This window comes from Macrotis lagotis, chromosome X (assembly GCF_037893015.1).
Source record: "Macrotis lagotis isolate mMagLag1 chromosome X, bilby.v1.9.chrom.fasta, whole genome shotgun sequence".
NCBI lineage: Eukaryota > Metazoa > Chordata > Mammalia > Peramelemorphia > Peramelidae > Macrotis > Macrotis lagotis.
The window spans coordinates 122205888-122230281 of NC_133666.1; the positions used below are offsets into that span (position 1 = coordinate 122205888).

General features: G+C 38.5%; 1 protein-coding gene across 1 annotated transcript; it reads right to left on the minus strand.

The window, feature by feature from the left end:
- Window positions 1-944: 944 nt before the first annotated feature.
- On the minus strand, window positions 945-24253 carry CLEC19A (C-type lectin domain containing 19A). Its single transcript, XM_074204548.1, has 5 exons — window positions 24099-24253; window positions 12967-13132; window positions 6474-6567; window positions 5020-5152; window positions 945-2027 (listed from the first exon to the last, which is right to left on the minus strand). The coding sequence occupies exons 1-5, from the start codon at window positions 24187-24189 to the stop codon at window positions 1948-1950; spliced, it is 564 nt and encodes a 187-aa protein (XP_074060649.1). The 5' UTR covers window positions 24190-24253; the 3' UTR covers window positions 945-1947.
- Between the last annotated feature and the right edge of the window lie 141 nt (window positions 24254-24394).

Genomic DNA, 24394 nt, shown 5'->3' on the forward strand with positions numbered 1-24394 from the left:
AGCTACTAAGAAAGAGTCCACCAGTAGTCACTGGAGATCCAGCTTAGGCAAGATAGGAAAGTCCAATAAGTGGGAGAAGATAGAGACAGAGAAAGAGAGAAAGAGACAGAGACAGAGACAGAGATAGAGATAGAGAGAGGAACAGAGATAGAGACAAAGACAGAGAAACAGAGACAGAGATGAAAATAAAAGCAAAGAACGGGGGTAGAGAAAGAGAGAGAGGAAGGAGGAAGGGAAAAAAGGGAGGAGTTGATGTAAAATAACTTTGATAACTTAAAAGGTATTATACAAATGCAAGAGATAATTATTAAAAATAATAATAGTGGGGAGTGGCTAGGTGGTGCAGTGGATAGAGCACCCGCCCTGGAGTCAGGAGTACCTGAGTTCAAATCTGGCCTCAGACACTTAATAATTACCTAGCTGTGTGACCTTGGGCAAGTCACTTAACCCCATTGCCTTGTAAAAACTAATAACAACAACAATAATAATAATAGTGTCCATCTTCTGTGGTAAAAAAAACACCCTCAACAATGACCTCACTTATCTTATAGTATCTGGAATGTGGACACTCCAATTTCACACTAGAGGATAGATAAGTAACAAATTTCAATAGAAATTTAGTATCTAGCCTCAGTCATCTCAGATGATAACTGCTTTGCCTTACATGTCCCTCTTCTTCCAGGGATCCACAGCCCTCCCCAAACTACCTAATAGCATTTCCATCAGGTTGATCCATCTTACTTAAGAACAACAAAATAACAAGAGAATCATAACACTTAGAGTCATACTGGACAAAGTAAATGGACTCATAAACTCAAGGCAGTACATACTTATTTTATTTAGGGAAAGATCATTTGAATAATCATAGGCATTTTATATGACTTCACAGAACATTCAAAAGCAACACCCCACTCCCCACCCAAGTTTATCAACAGAACCAGAAATGATTTGCAAATAGCATTTATTTCTTCAGAAATGAAGGGTACAGTGAGAATGGTGCTAAAGGAGGAGTCAAAAGTATTGGTATGTTGTGTAAACTTAGAAATGTTAATTTATACTCCCTGCCTCAGTTTCTTCCTCTGTAAAATGAGAGGTTGGATTAGATGAGCCCAATGGTATGGTTCTGTGTTTCTAGAGTTTTGCATCTCTTGTCCTAATTCCCAGTCTTTCTCTTCAGCCTTCTGCAATTTAACTTTCTCTCATGAGAAACAAAGCCATATTCCCCACACCACAAACGCAAATGAGAGCATTGAAACTTCAACAGTAAACACAGCCTCATTCACTTGAGAAAACACTGCTGCCTGCTTGCTCTTTCTGCCAGAATGTGATTCAGACTCTGTCAGTCCTACACCTTTTAGGCCATTGTTTTAATTGGACTAAAAGGTTAACGAGTCCTCCTTTTCAACTTTACAAACTCCAGATGGAGACATGGAGTTGTTTTTAGATAAGGCTCTCCCTTCCTTACTTCTTCCCTTTAGTTGATTTTTCTAGCCAGCATTTGCCATCATGAGCCACAGCTTGGGGGAAAGAAAAATTTGTAGCAGGTCCATGAGGGGGCAAAGAATGAGAGGAAATCAGAATTTTAGGGCTAGAAGGTACCTTCCACATTATCTGGTCCAGCCTAGTCATTTTACAGAGAAAGAAACTGAGACCCATGGAAAGAAAGTGACTTGCCCAAGGTGTCACACCTTGTTGATCCCAGAAGTGAGACTAGGCTCCAAAGTGTGTGTGTGTGTGTGTGTGTGTGTGTGTGTGTGTGTGTGTGTGTGTGTGTGTGTGTGTGTGTGTGTGTGTGTGTGTGCCATTCAATGAGGCTAAGCTTTGTTTTTCATTGTTTTCTGTAAGAATTGCCTTTATTGTGATATAACTTGGACAGAGCATCAATGTTCCACCGGGCAGTGCTAGAAGGACCTAGAGTCTAAGATCTTTTCTGATGGGGAGACTTGGTCAATTAATTGACCTCGATGGGATCTTGCACACAAACGGGAATTTCTGGCTGCAAGCATTATCATTCCACGATCTTAGAGCTGTGGAAGAGAGACAGAACAAAAAGTCTTGGTTAAGGTTGCTCTTTGAAATAAAAACCCTCCCAAAAAGTGTGAAATGAGCCTTGACTTAGGTAGTTCACACAACTTTTCCATGTTCTCCCCAGCTACTTATGGAGCTGCCTCTGCTTCTGTGGTCAGCCCCTTCTCCCATTTGTGAGAGGGACCTCCATTGGAAGAAGTGCCCAGACATAGTTTCTTTCCTGGCTCTCCCAATTTTTCCTGCTTGCCCTTCTCCCCCCCCCCCCCCCCATTAGAATGCATTGCAGGCTCTTAATAAAAGCTCTCTTCCAATCTCCCCCTTTTTTTTTAACCACAGAGGAGGAAGCATCTTTCTTTTAATTGCTTTTTTTTTTTAGATTTTTTGCAAGGCAATGGGGTTAAGTGGCTTGCTTGTCCAAGGGCCACACAGGTAATTTTTCTGAAGCCGAATTTGAACTCAGGTACTCATGACTCCAGGGCCAGTGCTCTATGTACTGCACCACCTAGCTGCCCCCTTTTAATTGTTAATAATAATGTATATGTATGATGCCTTTTAACTTTCCGAAGTTCTTTTACATCTCTCTTGCTCCATTTTGACAACACTATTGTAAGGTAAGGAGGCTTGGGTTGAAGATCTGGAACACCACCAAGTTCAGTGACTTGACCAAAGTTATGTAGCAGTTTAATATGCGAATTGGAACCAGCCCAGTCCTGTGCTCTCTCCTTTATATCCCTCATCCAAAACCTGGCAAAGCTTCTTAGCCTCTCCCTCTTGTTTTTGACCATAATAATGATTTTCTACTCATAGGTAGATGGGATGGCTTTCACACATCTCCAAATCAGTGCTGTGAGTCCTTATACAAATGGCTTAACATCTCTGTGTCAATGTTTTTACTGAGTAGGAGGAATCTTGCTCTACTTTCCCGCCATCCCCACCATCCTCACAATTCTCACAATCCTCAACCATTACAATCACCTTCCTTTGTGTCCCAAGTCAAACCCCACTAAAATCCAACTGAAGTCCGACCTTCTATGCAAAGCCTCTCCTGACTCATTACTCCAAAATTCCAAAATATTTCAATTAAAATCTTTCATCTAGCCAAATTCCATTTTGTACTTCTAATCTAATCTACTTCTAATCTCTTAGATTTTGATTTTATGCTATATTTTCTGGCTCATTCTTTAGTATCTCATACATTATTCTTTAGCTAGGTTATAAGCTGTTTGAAGATGGGACCACATAGTATATTTTAATTTCAGACAGTCCTTGTGTTCTTAATTGTGGGTCTACATTCACAGACAGATTTTTGCAGTCTTCAAACTTAGATGGGAAAAAAATTATGTCTTTATTTTTCCACTACCCTCTAAGTGAAATTTAAAATTTCCATCTGTTATGATTGTAGTCACTAGCTATTCTTCTTAGAAGGTGTCCATAGGCTTCACTAGATATTCAAAGTGTTCCATAATCCCCCAAATGATTAAGAACCCCTACCCTAGTAGATGTTTAATAAACGCTGGATGATTAATTAATAGTCCTGCTGATGGCTGTAAATCTGTCTGCAATAAATATGACCCAATAGAAATAAATGAGAAGGCTATTGGACTATGTCTATTTACTGAGATATCACATTTTATTTGCATAGTGTATGTACTGAAAAGGATTATCCTATTTTCTTGAATTTTTGGAGACTCTTGCTACACAGATTTTAATTTCTCTGGGCCAAGATCCAAGTTTCTCTCCTTTGAATGTTACTCCCTACCTTACTCCCTACCTCCTTTCTTCCTCTTACCTCCTCTTGCATTTTATTTCAGATCTCTTTCATTGGCATTTGGTTTCCTTTTTTTCTTTTTAGTTTTAGCAGTCATCATTACCATTTTTATTTTTAATACAGTTCTAACTTTTTCATTCACATTTGGTCAGACCACCAATCTTTGCTCTAATTACAAGAATCAACCTTTCCTCTGGTTGTTTCTCCATGTATAATTCGTTTCTTTCTTGGTGATATTTTGTTCCAGAAATTTCTTCTGTATATCACAGCTCACATTTGAGGAATGGGAGGGAGAATCATTGACCCAAAGTATTTCTTCTTAATTCTGTGTAGCTAATGAACATTTTCAAAACCAGACAAGGCAACTACAGCTAAAGTAAGTTTGATTGGAGCAAAGATTATATACCAACCTTTTGTGTCATAGGAGAAGGAAAATGGTGCTGCTGTTGAATAGTCAGAGTCCTAAGAATGCTGACTGTAAGGGTCCTTTGGCTTCTAACCTCTGACCTAGGCACAACTGAGAGAGTAGGAAAGGACTTGGAATGGGCCCTCAGGAATGCAGCTACCTTTAACCTTCTGGCTGGCATATATTCATCTTTGCCAAACACTTCTACATTCTCTCCTCCAAAGACTCCATGGATTTTACTCATAGCTCAGACCAGCTCAGTCCACCATATAACTCAGGGACAATATACAGAAACATCCATCCAGGAATAACAGAGATCCCAAACTACATTATTTTATCATCAACATATTTCTGTGTTACTTCTTTCAAGGCAAATAGCCCAGCAACTAACTGCCCTGACTATCCTTATAAACAAAGATATTGTGCTTCTTTTCATTATTATCTACTGCTTGAATGCTGCCCTAATTTGGAAGCTGCTGGTGTAGCCTTTAAGATTAGAGGCTATAGTTGCTACTTTTTGGTCTCAAAGCTCAAATTTCTTGGTTTCCTTAGAGTAGCAATACATTTTAGAGTTGGCTGAGTAACAACTCTGATATCATCATGGTGGTATCTACCCATAAGCCCCCTTCTGATTCAAGAAGTGCTCATTAGATTCATTTTAGAAGAGAAAGTGACTATTCCTTCTAATTCCATTAATCTAATACTGAGTCTTCTAATGCCACTTCAGCTCTTCATCCCCAGTCCGTGCTGTACCCAGGGTAGCCAATTCTCTTCTCTTGTCCAATTATAACCCTATCCATCATCTGAAAATACCTACCACTATTATGTCGGTACCAGATCTGAACACAGTCTTCCTCCTCAAGGGAAGAATGGATGTCATCATCTGGCTGATTTCCATCCCAGTAGTTGTAGTTATAGGATGTGCCATCCGTCCATTCAAACTGACCTTCCTGTTGTATATGCCACACAAGACAAGGGGGTAAATGGCATGTAAGAAGATCAAGAATTTATTTATGATACATATTTCAGTATGCAGATGTGAGGATTAAACAGTTTTTTTTTATAATTTATTCTGGTTGCTTTCAAATGAAATGAAGAAAATTTCAGTTAAAAATCAGGAACACTGAACAAAGAAGGAAATATACGATAAAAAATAATATGGATTGGTCATGTAGAGAAAGTGGAATACTCAGTTGACAGACCATATACTCCATATCCTAAGGGTATCAAGAGAAATTGAGGAAATTATTCAGCAATTCAGTGGATTCACTGAAGTGGAGAACTTAATAGTTTCAATCTGTATCTTTGATGGGAACACACACAATTAGCTATGTGGTATAATAGAGTGCTGAATCTGGGGTCAGAAAGATCTGAATTGAAATCTTGCCTCTAATACTTACCAGTTGTGTGATTTTGGTCATTTGATTTATTTTTGCCTCAGTTTTCTCTGTAATGGGGATAATATTAGCAATTATCTTTCAGGGTTATTGTGAGGATCAAATGAGGTAATATTTGTAAAGCGCTTTGTAAACCTTAAAGTGCTAAATCTATTTGAATTTAAAGGAAGTTATTTTTGAAGGCAGAACTGTCTGAAAATGGAATAAACTACTTTGGCAAGTCATGAATTCCTTGGAAAGGAAAGTCTTTAAGCAGAAAGTGGATGGAAATTTGTCAGGATGTTACGGAGGCATTTCAAATCTCTGGTAGGTGTCAGACTTAATGATCTCTAAGGACTGTCCCAATGCTAAAATTCTATGTTTCTATGGTTAGAGAAATGCTCTAGGTCTATGCAGTTCAAAATAGTGTAACTCCTCATTTTTTTTTTTTAGTTTTTGCAAGGCAATGGGGTTAAATGGCTTGCCCAAAGCCACACAGCTAGGTAATTATTAAGTATCTGTGGACGCATTTGAACTCAGGTACTCCTGACTCCAGGGCTGGTGCTCTATCCACTGTACCACCTAGCCGCCCCCAATGTGCCACCTAGCCTCCCCATACTGCGCCACCTAGTCACCCCGTAACTCCTCATTGATGTAGATAAATATCCTCTGCTTGCATGAGGGGTAGGGTGGATTTGGCAGAGCTTCCTCATAAAAGTAAGAAGAGATTCCCATACCAATGGGGTTTAGGACAGGGATACAATATAAATCCTAGGTTGGGATTTTTGCTAAAATGACAGATAAAAGAACCATACCCTTCCATACATTTAAATCATCATGCATATATCAGATGTTCAATGATTGTGTGGTTTCAGTAGATGAGCTCTATTCTCACCTGTCTCCGGTCATGAAGTCCCACCCAGATGTCTGTTGGTATTCCTGGAACACAGCTGTTTACAAGATCATGCACAAAGACATTCTCCTCCCAACTGTGAAGAAAATGATAACCTAGTCTTAGGCCAACTTTTTTCAGTTGATTGAGCAACCAAAAAGCATTTATTTATTAAACATTTACTATGTGCCAAGCGACTTTCTTATGATGCTTGTGAATTCAAAGAAAAAGCAAAAACAGCATATATAGAAATTGAATAAAACATAAAGTAGAGAGAAGATAGTCCTAGAGGGAAAGGCACTAGAAGCTGGGGTGGTAGTTAAAGAACTTAAGAAGAGGTGTCATTTAATTTAAGCCTTAAAGGAAGTAAAAGATTCAAGGGTGGAGGGAGAACATTGCAGGCATGGGAGACAGGGCAAAGGCATGGAGGAGGAGAGTTATGTGTGAGGAAGAGTAAGTAGATCAGTATGGCTGGACTACAGGATATATGAAAGGAAATAATGTGTTAAAAGACAGAGAAGATGGGAAAGAGCCAGGTTAAATGCCAAACAGAGGAAGTAACTTTGATCCTAGAGGTTATAGGGAGTTACTGAAGTTTATTGAGTAAAGGAGTGACATGGTTAGGTCTGAACTTTAGGAAAACCTAGTTGTGTGGAGAATGGACTGGAATGGAGAGACACCTGAGTCAGATAGACTCCTTTGGAATTTAATGAGTGGTAGGGTTGGAGATGGGAAGTTCCAAAGTTAGACTTATACCTTAAGTTAACATATGCATGTATATGTACATATATGACTCTGTGTGTGCTTCTTTTCTTTTTATTATGTAATAGACACCTATTGGAGCAAAAAGACATGATTTTTTTTTACTGGTTGTGGTAGTGGTGAGACCATCCTCTCTCTTTTTTATAATTAATATCATGCTGAATTTGAAGTCAGGTGGCCTTGGCTTCAAATCCCACTTACAATATTTGTACCTTTGTCCCCATAAGCAAGTCATTTAACCTTTATGAGCCTCTGTTTTCTCATCTATAAATGACAAAAAAGAACCTAATTATTTCCTACTTCACAAGGTTGTTATAAGGCTCAAATGAGATCATAGACTTGTCAGTTATTAATATTATTATTTTGATGATAATTAATAGTACCCATGGGTAAGACAACTTCCTTCCTTCCTCCATATATGAAAGTAATCATGCATTATTTCATTTCCTTCTATTTCTTACTTAAAGAATTGGAGATGAAGGGCATACTGACCGAATCTACACTCTTTACACCTTTTGCTTAGCTCTGATGGCAACTACCCAGATTTACTTCTGCTGGTATGTTTGAATTTTCTACTTATCCTTAGGAATAAATTTAGTGTCCAAAAGCCCTATATAGTTTTACCTAAATGAACAGGATCTTTCTTCTTTGGTAGGGGAATGACCCTTCAGTTTCACTTCAGAATTTTTCTGGTTCATTATTCGTGTGTGTGTGTGTGTGTGTGTGTGTGTGTGTGTTTATTGCTGTGCATAATACATAATACACATAAGCATATAAATTATAAAGGGGCAATATTATCTAGGTACTAAGTGTTACTCACTATGGTTCTAGTCTGAGAATGCTTAAGTAGAATTTGGGGGGAGGGAACAGGGTGCTACTGGGATCTTCATCTTGAGAAGTAATAAGTGCCTTGAGATGTAAATGATGAGAATCACTCCATTCCTCCAATACTCTGGAGATAGCCAGGGAATTCTGTGTGACAGGAAAGAAACCCATTCACAACAGAGAAATATTCATCCATTTGTTCTTATTTGTCATTAAATGTTAAGTCTTATGCTTGGACTAAAAAAATACATTAAATATAGGGATGGGGGGATGCCTGGTGAAAACAGATCTCATTTGTTAGGTGATGCAGAGGATTGAGCACAGGGTCTGGAATCAGGCTAGTTCTGAGTTCAAATCTGTCCTCAGACATTTACTAGCTGTGTGACCTTGGGAAAGTGACAACCTCAGTCTGCCTCAGTTTCTTTTACTGTAAAATGATGATGATAATAGTATCTAGCTCCCAGGGATACTGTGAGAATGACATGTCATTGTTAAATCATTTAATACAGTTCCTAGCATTAGCAGGCACAAGATAAATAGTAATTATTATTATTATTATTATTATTATTATTACTATTATTATTACTATTACTATTACTATAAAAAGAGTTAAGGGTTTTGATAGGCTGCAAACTAAATATTCCAGGAATGGAAGGTGAGAGTCTCTTAGTATTCTGGCATCTGGAGTCAGCCATCTGGAGTATTGTGTTCAGTGATAGGTGCCACAATTAGGAAGGACATTGACAAGTTGAAAAGTGTCACAGGAAAAAATGATGAAGAGCCTTGCAAGCATACCAGAGAAGAATTGGTTGAAAGAGCTAGAGAAGACTTAGAATGGGATATGACAGGTATTTTCAATTATTTAAAGTAATGCATTGGGAAAAAAAGGGATTAAGATTTGGTCTCTTTGCAGAACCAGAAGTAGTAAGGTAGCTTGGTGTAGAAAGTAACACACTCAGAATCAGGAAGAAGACCCTGAATAGGTTATTTAAACTCTACCTGTTTCCTCATTCGTAAAATGGGATAGGATTCTTGTGAGTATAAAATATGAGATATTTATTTATAAAGCACTTTGCAAATTTAAAGTACAATATAAATGCTAGGTGCCATAATTATAAGTAGCAGTATTAATATTATCATATCTATAAGTAACAAAGTAACAAAGAGGCAAATTTACACTTGATGACAGGAAAATCTTCCTAAAAATTAGAGCTGTCCAAAAGCAAAAGCTCTTCTATTGCATGGTGTATTTCCCCCTCATTGATGATCTTCTAAAGGAGATTAGATAACCATTTGTCAGTATATTGTAGAAAAATCTAAATTTCTGTGATTCTATAATCTGATGTGCCAGAAGAAAAACAATGTATTACACCCAGAAAAACTAGATTTTCCAAAGGATAATTGGAGAGAGAATAAAATGTCAACTGGGTAGGATAAAGAGTAAGAAAAAGATAAAAAGATTAAGAAGTCAAACAAGAGAACCAGGAAAGAACAGTGTCACAGAAACCTAGAGAGGAGAGAATATCGAGATACTTTTTTACAACAGTGAGAAATGAAAGTTCAAGAAGAAAGGGGACTGAGAAAGAAGCATTGGATTTGATGATTAATAGCTCACTGATACCTTTGGAAAGAACAATTTCAGTCAAAGGATGAGGTTAGAAGTCAGATTGCAGAGTGTTTAGAATAGACTAGAAGAGGAGGCATTGAAGGAATTTAATTTAGAAATAGAGGGTAGTTATAGAATGAAACAAGTAGGGAATACTTGGATCAGTTTAGGTTTTTGAAGGATGAAAGAAATTCAGACATGCTTATAAGTAATAGAGAAGGAGGCAGCAGGCATGGAGAAATTGAAGACAAAATGGGAATGATAAGAGGGGCAATCTAGTGGAGAAAATGAGGAAATGTGGGCTTTTAAGTGCATATAGACTTTGGTTATGATCTTGGTATAGACAAAGTTCATGTCTTCATTCATGTTTGGAGTAAAGGACAAGATGGTAGAGGAAGATATCTGAGTAATGTGAGATGAGAAGGAGAAAAGAGGAAGTTCTGGGTAAATGGTCTCAATTTCCATGGTTAAGTTTGAAATGAGGTTCTTCTCTGAGAGAGGGGACAAGAGGCTCCATGGGAGGTTTGAGGAGAGAACAGAATATTTGTAGCAGTCATTGTGGAAAATAGGATAGTGAAATGATTATAGTATAACAGTCATCGTGGAGAGTAGGATAGTGAAATGATTATAGAAGAGGAGAACTATTGCTTTGCTTCACTGAAGGCTCAAATGATGACATAATTTTGTAGTTGTCTTTGTTAGCATGGTTCCATGATTCTCTCTAGCTCTATGAAGAAGTACATGAATAGGAATAAAGATAGAATGATGGAAGTAATCGATAAGTTTGGCAAGGTGAGTATGGGATTGTGGAGTAGAGGATAGTATAGAGTTGACTTGATTCATTGGGGAGTTTGGATAAAGAAGAGGAGCAAATGCAACCAATGCAAAAGGTCTAGACCTGGGAAAAAATCAAGGGCCAAAGAGAATGGAAAAATCCCTTAAGGAAACATGGGATGATAAAATACTATGATAAAATGAAGGTTCATAAACATAAAAGTAGAACATATGTCATAAGATTGAGGTTATGAACATCTTTTGTGTAGCTGAGATGTTGTGGAGAAGTATGTCATAGTAATTAAGTAGACTGAGAAACTGGAAAGTTAAAGCATTTGAGAAATGTCAATATATATTTTTGAAGTCCCCTAGCATGAAGCCAGGAGGGACCAGTGATTCAGGGCATATGAGAGAAAGCATATGCAATAGTAGAAAAGGTATTAAAGAAAGTAGTATTGGGGCGGCTAGGTGGTGCAGTGGACAGAGCACCGGCCTTGGCGTCAGGAGTACCTGAGTTCAAATCCGGCCTCAGACACTTAATAATCACCTAGCTGTGTGGCCTTGGGCAAGCCACTTAACCTCATTTGCCTTGCAAAAACCTAAAAAAAAGTAGTATTAACTGGAGAAATCCGTGTCCCAATGAGTGCCAGAAGATGGAAGGAACAAGAGAAGAAATTTAAAATAAATATATTTGAAATAAAAATAAAATTTTAAATTAAGGAACAGGCATTCACCAGTACATCATACATCTGAAGTGAGACTTTAGAAAGATTAGGATGAGATGATTGACAGTAAAGGAACATGTAATAAGGAATTGAAAATGGCAGGTGTGTGTTTATGTGTGGGTGTACATGGGTCATCAGGGGTTCAGAATCACAAGAATGGGGCAAGTATAAGGGGTTAGTGATGTAACCAAAGATAATTGCAGAGGAAAAAATTCAGACAGAGCCACAATTATTGGAGAGAAAGCCTATGGGAGACCAATGAGATCAGTCTGCTTAAGAATCTCCCTCAGGGTCCCAAACCCCTAATTATTGGTGATGTGCCCTGTGAAGAATAAGAAATCCATCTCTTCAGCAGGCAGAAACAAGAGAATGTGTAGTCAGGAGGTTGTTATGGAGTGTGGTGGGGAAGATGATTGAGGCTGGACAAGACCCTGAGGGCTGGAAGGGAAAAGTCTTATCCCAAAGCCATTCAGCCAGCCTTGGAGAAGGTTTAATGTTAGAGAAGGCCTTGGGAAGGACCAATGGAAGTTGAAATATGGAGGTTGGATGGCAAGTTCATATTCCAGGAAGCTCCTTGGGCTCAAGTTGGAGAGAGCTCTGGAGAAGGACCAGAGGAAGAGACAAGGCAGGTGGTAGAAACTTGTCTAAATTACCAAAAAAAAAAAAAAATAAAGGCTAATAATATATCAAGAGGAAGTGAAACAATGGACAGAGTAATTACTGTATGAGTTGTTACAATTATTTTTTAAAAATCATAGTATGTTGTGTGGATCTTCTATAGAGGACTTGAGGGAAGATATGGGCAAGGGTCCACAGACTTAAGAAGTGAGAAAGTTTTGATGGAAATAATTTAGGAGAGCTCAATACTGATGAGATTAGAAGATCCATCGAGGCATTGAGTAATAAACTCCCTTTTAAAAATCTAGTTAATCTAACAAAAGAAATTCCTCTGTAGTGGGAGTATTGCACACATGTGTGGCTATACTCCCTCAACTGATGCATTCATCCAGGTGGAGCACACCTATGCAAGAAACATCCCCAATGCTCAAGATTTTCAAGGGAATTCGAGAAGGAAAAGTATCTTACACCACCCCCTTATTCCATCTGCCTTTGAAGGAATTCTTGCAGCAGTCAACAGATTCTCCTTCTGTGGAGAAACCCAACAGCACTTGTTTTGGAGTAAATGGAGGGAATTAGAAGACCAACTCAAGGTGAGGTAGTTAAGGTCTGAAGCAGGTGGTTGGCACAGTGGGTAGAATGCTGGACCTGGAATCTGGAAAACTCATCTTATTGAGTTCAAATCTGACCTCAGACATTTACCAGCTTTATGACTGACCCTGAGCAAGTCATTTTTGCTTCATTTCCTGATCTGTAAAATGAACCAAAGAAGGAAATGGCAAACCGTTTCAGTAGGTTAAGACTCTGTGTGTTTGTGTGTGTGTGTGTGTGTGTGTGTGTGTGTGTGTGTGTGTGTGTCTAGAGCAACAATGATTAGAGAAAAATCGATTGAGTGAACCATGTGATCAGAATGCTTAAGATCCTCTCTCAGGGTTCAACTTCTGGTGGTGTTTTTCCAAGATGAATCCCTAACAATTTGAATATTTGTCTTATAATGGCAAGAATGATTTCAATAAGAAATTGCACTGGCTAGAATCTATTTTCAATTACAAGAGAGAAACACAACCTGGAAAACTTATCCCCTACTCATCTTCCTCAGACTCTTACCCAACCTCTTCCAAGTACAAAAGAAGAATATCTTGGGCATTAGAGGTACCTAGAGGAAACAAGTTCCTGCTAAACTTACCTGTGAATGGAAGCCAATTTGGCAGACTTTGTCCCGATGGAGAACTCTGCACAGTATAGGTCAGCCTCGGCCCAGGTCTTATTAAGAGGGAAGAATCTATAGCAGTAACCTTCATATTCCATCCAGAACAGAGGACATGGAAAAGGTTGAATCATCTCTGGCATGGCTTGAAAAAAAGAAAACCAGAAGGCATTTGGAGATGTTTGGACTGTTTCTTCTCCTTTGCATTTAAAAAATAAAGACATTAGCTATTACTGAAGATATTGTATATATGTTTACATAATAATAGCTAACATTTATATAGAGCCTACTATGAACCATGAATTGTGATAAGTATTTTACAAGTATTATCTCATTTGCTCCTCATAACAACCCTGGAAGATAGGTACTATTATTATCTCCATTTTACAGATAAGATAACTGAGGCAGATAGAGGTGAAATGACTTGCCCAGGGTCACACAGCTAGCAGGTGTTTGAGGCTGGTTTTGAACTCAGGTTATCTTGTCTCCAGGTCTTCTGCTCCATAAATTACTTAATTGCTCTAGGATGTGGTGAGAAAAGAGAACTGAATGAGAGAACCAAAGCTGAGGGAAGTGGCTTTGCCAAGGATACCCAATTGGTTAGTGGGAGAGTTAGAACAATCAACCAGATCTCTTAATACTTAATCTTGTACTTAAAATATTTTTACTATGTATGCCAATTCATAAAATGATTAAATAACATTTGTTGGTTGTATTGCCAGGTATATATTTTAGTGGAAATTGCCATACTAGGTCAGTCTTTTCTAGATTAAGGTAACCTTGACCAGTTTGCTCCACTACTACTACTTCCTTTTCTGCTATAGACATTTGTAGTTGTGGGGTCTTTGGCAAAGTGTGAGAGACATTCAAGATGTGATGGAGGAGAAAAAGGAGGATAGTTTACGTAAAACCTATGTAGTGATGCCTTTGAATTAGTCCTGGATAATTTTCCACATTTGAAAAAGTATCCAAAGGAGTAGAAAACCGCAACAGAGGTCAGTACTTTCAATGGAAGAAAGAAATTCAAATTAAATGGAAAGTACAGTTAACCAAAAAACTCTCACCAAGAGACACAGAAGGTTGATAGATATCCATTTTAATAAAATTGCTTTTTTTTTTAGGTTTTTGCAAGGCAAATGGGGTTAAGTGGCTTGCCCAAGGCCATACAGCTAGGTTATTATTAAGTGTCTGAGGTTGGATTTGAACTCAGGTACTATTGACTCCAGGACCGGTGCTCTATCCACTGCACTACCTAGCCACTCCTTAAAATTGCTTTTTAATATATTCCTTTACCAACAAAATGTCCCTCAAGAATATCATCTAAGATACTCTTTTACAAGATACTATGTTAGTTTTATATTGTTTGTTTCTTTAAGTTGAGAGAATTAGTGTGTTGTAGCAAAAATAATATTGAATTCAAAATCAGACTTGGGGTTAATTAGCTAAGTGACTATAGATAAGTCCCTGACTTTCAATTTCATAACTTAGAAAATGAAAAGTTTAGTTTCAATTGTCCCAATCACTAATCTAAGCACCATCATTAATCTAGGGCAAATTTCTATTTCTCTGAAAATTTTTTATTAGAAAGAGTCCTTCTTAAAAAATACAACAACCTCTAACCTTAAAAATACTACTCTCTCACCCTCTTTCTCTTCCTTCCTGAGTCCCTCTTCTCTAGTGCTTGTTGCACTAGAGTTTAGCAGGAACAAATGGAATGACTCATAGTAAACAGTTTATATATTTACTAGTCCTCAGAATATTCTGGTTTGGGAGAACATTAGATTAGATGACTTTTAACCACCTTTTAAACTTTACATTATATAATTAAGGAAACATTATATAATTCTATGACTGTTCTCCACATAATTCTATTCAATAAATATTTGTTGTTGTTCAATCATTTCAGTTGTGTCCATCTCATCAAGAGCTCAATTAGGGCTTTCTTTGGAGTAGTTTGCCATTTTCTTCTCCAGTCCATTTTTTTTCAGGTTTTTACAAGGCAAATGGAGTTAAGTGGCTTGCCCAAGGCCACACAGCTAGGTAATTATTAAGTGTCTGAGACCGGATTTGAACCCAGGTACTCCTGACTCCAGGGCTGGTGCTTTATCCACTACGCCACCTAGCCACCCTTCCAGTCCATTTTCGACAGGTAAGTGATTTGCCCAAGGTCACACAGTCAGTAAGTGTTGAGGCCAGATTTGAATTCAGTAAGAGGAGTCTTCCTGACTCTAGGCTGGTGATCTATCCACTGACAGACAGCTGATCCAATAAATGTTTTTTAACATCTAATATTTAAATAGCTACTATGGCCAGTATAAGGCAATGTATTGTCATGGATAAAAGATCAACAAGCCTTGAAACCCAAGAGACTTAGATTTAGTCCTTCCTCTGATACATACAAGCTTTGAGACCTGAGGCAAGTCAGTTATTTCATTATCTCCAAAAACTCTCTAAGGCTGCAAGTTATAAATGAATTGCTGAGTGATGTCAAAAATAGGAGTTTCTACCCTAGGCATCTCCAAGCTAGTGAAATCACAGGAACAGATATTGAAGAAGAGACAAATATGAATGAGATGTTCCCCCACTCATTTCACAAAGCTTATAAAGAGTGGATATAGTATTTCAAATATTTGTATTTATATTATAGTATTTTATTTACACTATTTATTATAGTATATTATAGTATTTCAAATAGTTCAAAAAAAGGTCACATAGTCCTTGTGACCAATAATAATAAACTCAATAAACTTTATATAGAACTTCACAACACATAGAACGTTTTCCTTAAAATAACTCTCTGGGGTGGGAAATGCAGATATCATCATCTCCATTTTACAGATGAGAAAACTAGTGGTTTTAAATGGCTTGTCCAAGTCTACACAATTATTGAATAGCAGAGCTTTGATTTGACTCCAAGTCATCATTTTCTATCTATTTGAGCCATCACCTTTCTTGGCTTTTGTCTTAACCCTTTGATGGAGACTTTGGAGGAGACAAGGATGACTAAGTACAGCTCTGTTTCACTAAAATCCAGTTACAAGAAAAGTCAAAGATATCACTGTCCTGATATCATAGGTCTTCTTAAAGAATGAAGGATAAACAACAGTAAGTAGGTGACATTTTTATAGCCCTTTGAAATTGCCATGGCACTTTCCTCATAATACCCATTTCACATAGATAGTATGAGGTTTTTTTATCCTTTTATATAGATGGAGAAACTGTTAAGTGATTTGCTAAGGGTTCTACAATTACAACACTTGAACCCAAATCTTCTGGAACCAACATCAATAACTACTACATCCTTAAAGAGATCCTGAAATAAGAGAAGGGCTTTTGAAAAGGAGCTATCTTGTTCCTGTGACTGATCAGGCCTCTCCTAAATTCTTGGAGCCAAAAGAACATTTCAGTAATTAATATGAGGTGTAGAAAACAAGATGCGTGAGATGTGACCTCCCTATACCTTTCTCTGGACACTTTTCCCCATCTCCTTCTATTAATTTGATTTGCTTCATGGAGCAAGTGATGGCTGTGGATACTTTCAGTTAAATATAGCAGAAAAATTGGACTGTGACAGGTCAGCACTAATCCTTTCTCCTCTAAATAGTCAAGGCTCGTTAGCTAAGGGAGCACAAAGGTGCAAAAGAGCCTTTTGAGTCTTTAGCAATAATAAATTAGGTCCAATTTGCAAATCATTTAATCTCCTCTTTATCATTCTGGGATTTTTCATTTTTATCCTAAGTTGACTTTAGCCTAGTGCATCCCTTTCATCTATAACCAACCCCATATGGCTCACTGTGACAAAGATTTCCACAGTTTCTGATCATGTCACTCATCTACTCAAAAAATTTCCATGACTCCTTTTGCTTACCAAATAAAGTGTGACTCCCCAATCCTAATATTCAAGGCTCACCATAATTTTACTCCAAATCACCCTTTTAACCTAATTTTCTACCAGTGTCTCTACTCATAATCTATGTTCCTGTCAAACAGGGTTACTCTCAGATCCCAGTTCTTGTCTAGTCTTCTTTCATTTCCATGCCTTTGTTCTTTCTGTGACCATGGTTAAGTGGGGTCTGTGAACCCCCTATCTTCATCTGTGGAAGTTTCTTCTTTCAAGACATGATCCATGTGTCAACTCTTCTCTAGATCTTGAAATTCCTCAAGCTGAAAATAATCCTTCCCTCCATGGATGATGGTAGAATTTTGGACTTCTTTGAAATGATCTCATTCTCCCTATATGTTACAGTGATTTGGGCAAATCTTTCCCACACTGGAGAATAACTTCCTTGAGGCCAGGATCTACATCCTTTCTATTTTTGTATCTAGCTTAGTGCTTTGCACATAACATGTATTTATACATGTATGTTGATTTGAATTTGTTAGTGATTTTCAGATAGCTAGGTAGTTGGATGTATAGAAAGAAAGTAAGGGGGCGGCTAGGTGGCGTAGTGGATAAAGCACTGGCCTTGGAGTCAGGAGTACCTGGGTTCAAATCCTGTCTGAGACACTTAATAATTACCTAGCTGTGTGGCCTTGGGCAAGCCACTTAACCCCATTACCTTGCAAAAAAAAAACCTAAAAAAAAAGAAAGTAAGAAAGAAGGACAGGACAGGAAAGGAAAGGAAAGGAAAGGAAAGGAAAGATAGATGGATGAATAGAAAGGAAGTAAGAAAGAAGGAAAGAAAGAAAGAAGGAAGGAAAGATGAATAGATGGGATGGCTAGATACTTGCTCAGAACTGTACTAACTAAATGCTGGAGATGTAAACACAGAAAGACAGTTCCTGCCCTTGAGCTTAGATTCTAATTAAGGGAGACAAGACAAAAAGGAGTGGTAGAAGGAAGGGTGGTACAACACACTCATTATGGTGTGGAGATGATGAAAGGGGTTAGAGTTCCTGGGCTCTTCCCCTCACCCAGAATAAGGCAAAAGTTCATCAAATCAAGGAACTCAAGGACAAAGGAAGCAAAGGAAATACTCTCCCAAAGGCTTTCTTGATTTTCTCCAAGTTCATTCTCTATTATTCTTTCCTCCTTGGGAATGAACTTGGAGAAAAATGAACTTGCAGGAAATAGAAATAGTCATCTTTTTTCTGATTCCAGTGTCATAAGGAAAATATTCCCATTCCTTTTTCCCAAGATTGCTGTTTCTGTTGTTGTTTGCCCTTTTTTTTTCAAAGAGGACCAATGACATCAGGAAGGTGATGTGTTGACTTCATGATGAATTGAATTTAAGTGCATAAAGTCATTAGCCTCACTCCAGAGTCACTGAAGTTCAATGGCAAGACAAAGGTCAAGACCACTGTTTATGGCCCCAGGATGCAGGATGTTGGGAGGATCAAAATGGAAAGAATAATGGATTTGGGCTAGATGATCTCTAACAACCCTCATAATTCTTAACATTTGGGGAGTCAGACAATGTGAGTACAAATCCAAGCTCTACCACTTTGTAGTTGTCTGACCTTGGGCCAGAGCTGTTTTCTCTCTTTAAACCTAGGACTCATAGGATAACAGGTTTAGAACTAAAAAGGACCACAGAGCCCAATCTCTTAATTTTATAGATGATAAAACTGAAGGACAAGAAAGTTAAGTGACATGCCCAGGATCACACAGATATTAAGTGAGACAGGGATTTGAATCCAAATCTTCCAGACTCAAACTCCAGGCTCTATTCATTGCACCACCTTTTGACCTCAGAAACCAAAGTGAGAGGTAATGAGAGCTTTCATTAAGGGAGTGGCTGTGTGAGAAGAGAGAAGGATGTGGATATGAGAGATGGAGAAATAGAAATAACGTATTAGACCAAGCAGATGTCCCAGATTCTCAATTCCCATTTACAATTGCCCAAACCAGAAATCTCATAAGACTGTCTCTCAGAAGGGGGGGGGTGACTAATCAACTCCTTCATCTTACAGACAAGGAAACTGAGGTCCAGAGCAATGAAATTATTGGCCAAATTATTTGGCATACAAATTAAAACCCAATTTATTTGAATCAAATTCCTCTGATTCCAAAACTATCATGCTGTCTTGCTTAACTAAGATGGCTGTGAGCTTTTCTATTAAGACTGTAAACTCCTTGAGAATAAGGATTGTCTTTTATACTTTTTGCATTCCTTTTGAATAATGAACAGTGAGGGGCTGCTAGGTGGCGTAGTGGATAAAGCACGGGCCCTGGAGTCAGGAGTACCTGGGTTCAAATCCGGTCTCAGACACTTAATAATTACCTAGCTGTGTGGCCTTGGGCAAACCACTTAACCCAGTTTGCCTTGCAAAAAAAAAAAAAAAAAAAGCTCCCTGAGAATAATGAACAGTGCCTGGCACCCAGTAGGTGCCAAATAAATGCTTCATGAATAATCTATTTCAAATTGTTTGCTTTCTCAAAGATGAAGAAGAGGGAAGGAGGAAGAAAATTAAAATTAAAATTTTAATTTAAAAAATACCAAAAATTTAAAAAATGAGTATAAAAATTTGTTTTTACATATAATTGGGAAAAATGTTTTGAAAAATGCTTACCTATTGACTAACCTCTGAATTAAATATGACTTCTGCAATGTGACCTCTGAATTAAATGTAACCTCTGAATTAAATACTGACCTCCCTGGCTGGCCTTGGTCAGAAGTTCTAAACTAAGTTCTAAGTCACTGGTCACTCAGTAGTAGAGATCACAAAAAAAATCTTTGCTGGGCAGGGGCTCAAGAGATTGCTAACTGTAAGTAAAGTTGCCTTCTCCTATTACTTTGAAAATCATAAAGCAATACTTAAATGCAAGCAATTGTTATTAAACTATAGCCAGTTTTCCTGCCACATATACAAAAGGGAACACAAACTGTGTGGCCTTTGGTCAGATATTATGTATTGAGTCACCCACAGATTTCACCTGTTGTATTTGAATTCAATGTTTTGAAAGCTTTGGGTTTATTTGGGGATGGGGAGAGGAAAGGTGAGAGGAGTTTTGTTGTTTTTTAGTTTTCTAAAGAAAAAAAATAGTCAGCTTCCCACTCAATCTAGCTGCTTGCTACAGAAGGCCTCAGGAATGGGCTGCTACCTCCCACTGAGATCAGTAACAGAAATAAAAGAGAAAAGAAGGTGGTAGGAACAGATTCTATTTCCATAGTTGTCTCTGCCCTGCTGGGACTTCATTTGGAGGCAGCTCTGGGCTGAAGTTATGGCTGAGTCATAAGACCCTGGTCACTCAGTAGCATTGACCGGGAAAGAGTCTCTTTGTCTTCTGGACAGGGGATGGGGAGATTGGAGACTTATAAGTAGAACTGTCTTCCTCCAATCCTGTCTCTGTTCCCTTATTTTCTTATGTGTGGTAGGACGAATAGAGCCTTGAAACTAGGGACATGTGGATTCTAGTCTGACCGCTGTCATATGATGGCCGTTGACATTGGGATGTCACCACATTCCAGGTAGCTCAGAGACAACGAATGACAAAGAAAATGATGGCCTGCACTGATAGAGGTCATTCTGGACTTCTCTATATAATTTAAATCACAGGTTTAATCTTATCCCCATCCCACACTCTCTGGAAAGAAGAAGAAAGGAAGGAGGGAAGGAAGGAAGGAAAGAAGGGATGGAGGAAGGAAGGAAGAAAAAGGAAGGAAGGAGGGAAGGAAGGAAGGAAGGAGGGAAGGAAGGAAGGAAGGAGGGAAGGAAGGAAGGAGGGAAGGAAGGAAGGAAGGAAGGAAGGGAGGGAGGGAGGGAGGGAGGGAATGAGGGAGGGAAGGAAGGAGGGAAGGGAGGAAAGGAGGAAAGAAAGGAGAAACAAGATATATTATATCTATGATGAGCCAAGCACTGTGGTAAGTATTTTACAATATTATCTCACTTGGTTTCCCACCAATCCTGTAAGGTAGGTATTTTCATGTTATGGTTGAGATAACAGGCAAGCAGAGGTTAGGTAACTTGCCTAAGACTTGCCAGAGACTGAATTTAACCTCAGGTCTTCTAGACCCAATGCCCTATTTATAGCATCACTTAGCTGACTTCAGACCCTCCCATCACCCCAGGGGACAAAAATACTTCAGCTTTGAGAATTTTAAGGACTACTCCCTGTCCCTAGCTGTGGACAAGAAGAAAGAACCAGGGCCAGTCTTCTCCTAGAGATAAAGAATGTTTGGGGGCTCCTTCTCCCTCTGCTGCCCTAGAGAGTCCCCAAATACACTAAGATAAGAGAGTACTGGAATTTATCTTTAAAAGAGTTCCCCAACAATTGGCTGTTGCCCTTCCTTTTTAAAATATATGACTCTAGGGAATCTGTACAGACAGGAGTCTTCTGGGCCTTCTGAGACTGGGCAGATCTGGACTGCTGCCAAACTCATCATACTCTTCTTTTCTGTTCTCCCCCTTTGTTTTCACAATAAATTCCTCAAATTCTCATTCATTCATCTAAACATCCATTAAATTTTTACGAGATAATGTGCTAGGAGTTGGAGGTGAAAAAAAATATTTTTTTCTACTGGGATTAAATAATAATAATAACTAGCATTTCTATAACACTTTTAAGATTTACAAGGCATTTTTATAAACATTACTTCATTTGATCTTCGCAACTCCAAGAAGTAGGTACTATTTTTATCCACATTTTACATTTAAGGAAACTGAGTCAGGGAGAAAGCAAGAATAAGACTTGTCCAGGGTCACATAGTGAATAAGTATCTGATGTGTGATTTGAACTCAGATTTTTTTGATCTTAAGTCCATGCTCTATCCATTGCATTACTTGGTTGCCTCAATGAAGCATTCTATTTCTACCTTGACCACTCACCCCCTTAAGCTGCTTCCTCTTTCCTACTTTTTAATGGTTTCCCAATCAACAAGCCTAATTCATAGGGTGAGAGTTGATAGGATCCCAGGTGAGAAGTCTTCCAAAGTCATATAGTCCAATATCTCCATTTTATAGATGAGAAAACCAAGACTCAGGACAGGGCTGTTTCTTAACCAAGGACACATAGGTTATCAATATCAAAGGTGGGATAGAGCCCTAATTCTAGTGCTTTTCCATTGATAGTTGTGCTCACCCTGGGCAAATCATTTACTCTTACTCTCTTAATCTCCTCTAACTCCTAGGAAAGTGGAAAGAGAACCAGAATTGGGATCACAAGATGTATTACATATTCACATATTCTGGTTATACCACTAGAGTTACTTATTGGTCATGTGACCTTGGAATAGCTCTTAGGAGCCTCAGTTTCTTCCTCTGTAAAGTGGGAATGATAATGTTGGCACAGCCTACCCCACAGAGTTGTTGCAAGGACCAAAGGGATAAAGTATAAAAACTCTGAGGATAGATTTATTGCTTTCTTACATCAATATACCAAGGATTTGCCCTTGTGGTGATGTGGACACTGCCTCCACAAAGTCAGATCACCCTTCTAGGAATGAAATGATCTTCAAGAGTTGCTGTGGGGGCGGCTAGGTGGGGCAGTGAATAGAGCACCGGCCTTGGATTCAGGAGTACCTGGGTTCACATCCGACCTCAGACACTTAATAATTACCTAGCTGTGTGGCCTCGGGCAAGCCACTTAATCCCATTGCCTTGAAAAAAAAAAAGAGTTGCTGTGATTGAAAATCCATCATTTTATAGTTAACCTGGTAATAAACTTCTTTAGAACCTAGCCAGACTGGTTCTCAGATAAGACATTTAGTCTCTCCCTTTCTTTAAACTTGTCCACCTACCTAGAGCTAGGAGGTAGTGCAGTAGAAAGAGATTCAACTTGAAATCAGAAAAATGTAAGTTTAAATCTAACTTCAGGCACTTAGGCACAAAGTCAGGTGACTTTGGGCAAGTTGCTTAACTTCAGTTTCCTCAACTAAAATGGAAATAACACCAGCTGTGCAAGTTGTGTGACTCCAAACAAGTCACTTTGCCTCAATTTATACAACTGTAAAAATGGGGATAATAACATCACTTACCTCACAAGATTATTGTGAGCACCACTTAAGGAAATAATATTTAATAAAATCATTTATATAATAGGGATCATATAAATACTTATTCTCTTCCCCTTCCTAATCTGGTATTACCTTGCCTTCTGCACCATAGCCTTTGAGAACCCAAATTTATTATCAATATAAAAAATAATAGTTAGGGAAAGTGCAATTTTTTTCAATTGATTTTAAAAGTGTTTGCTATAAAACTTCATAAGAGTTCAGTAAACAGGATTTTTTAAATTACTATTACTATTATTTTTATAAGACCTGTAATTTCATTGGTGGAATAAGCTGTTAGTGAGGAAATTGCCTCCATCAAGTAGAAATTGATAAATGTGAGAGAGTTCCCTGAATTAGTGATTTGCTCAAGGTCACACAATTAATATGTATCAAAAGTAAGTCTTGAACCCACAACTAATCTAACTCACCATGCCATATTGCCTCAATAAAGCATAGGAGATAATAAGTAATAAATCATATCTGTTGAGTTCTTTAAGGTTTCCTCACAACAACCCATTAAAGTAGCTAATGGTTTTATCATCCTTATTTTGAAGGTAAGGATAACGTTGCTGAATGACTTGTAAATAGTCATCAGAGGCAAGATTGGAAACTATATTTTTCCTGATGCCAAGTCTAGTATTCTTTCCATTAAATCATATCATGTCTTAATTTGAAACTTCTTGTTGCTTCAAACTGTGAATTAAGAGTCAACCCAACCAACTATAGATCAGCAGTTGCTAGAACTCTCTCCTCAAGAAGTCTGGCAACCCTCAGTTCTCTGGAACATCTGTCAATGCCCCTTAGCCCTTGAAGTCTCCCCATACTGAAATCACTCTACAATAGCAAAACAAATAATTTCCCCATACCACCTGGGTTCAGATGGTCCAGTCATTCATTCAGTTTACACTCCTACAGCTAGCATCTGGATCATGTCACTGGGCTCTAGGACTGAGCTGACCTGTGTCCAGAATAATCCCTATGAATGGGAGCTGTCACAGAGCTGAGCAAACCCAGTACTGACTCTGGTGTTAAGAACCACTGAGAAAGAACAGGAGCAGTCTCTGAAAGCCAAGGAGTTCTGGTTGATCTAATTTGCATTCATCTGACCTTTGCAAAATGCCCTGAAAAGAAGAGTTAAGACTTCTCCCTTCTGCAGACCTCCCAGTCCACACTCACCTGGGCTGATTTTAATGTCTGTCTGTGGAAATGCTTGGATAGAGAGGAAAACCAAAGAGACAGCAGCAGCCCACAGCTCCCACCTCTCCATCTTCCCTGACCTTGGAGAAGGGAGTCGACAGAATGGAAGAGAAGCCAGTACGGTAGCAGACCCTTTTTAGAGAACCCCTGCTCTGGGCCTCAGGCTGAGCTGGATGGCTGGACAGTTGCCCCTCTCCCTTCTCTCCCCTCCCTTCCCCTCCCCTTCCTTCGATGAAGTTGTCAACCCATCAGAGTGACAAGTTGGGAAGGAAGGG

Bases quoted from the DNA above. Each gene is read 5' to 3' on its own strand.
- CLEC19A (XM_074204548.1), bottom strand. From the start codon at position 24,189: ATGGAGAGGTGGGAGCTGTGGGCTGCTGCTGTCTCTTTGGTTTTCCTC. The intron at 13,133-24,098 runs GTGAGTGTGGAC...CTTTTTTTCAAG, and splicing joins AGACATTAAAATCAGCCCAG to CCATGCCAGAGATGATTCAA. The intron at 5,153-6,473 runs GTGAGAATAGAG...CATATACAACAG, and splicing joins GACTTCATGACCGGAGACAG to GAAGGTCAGTTTGAATGGAC.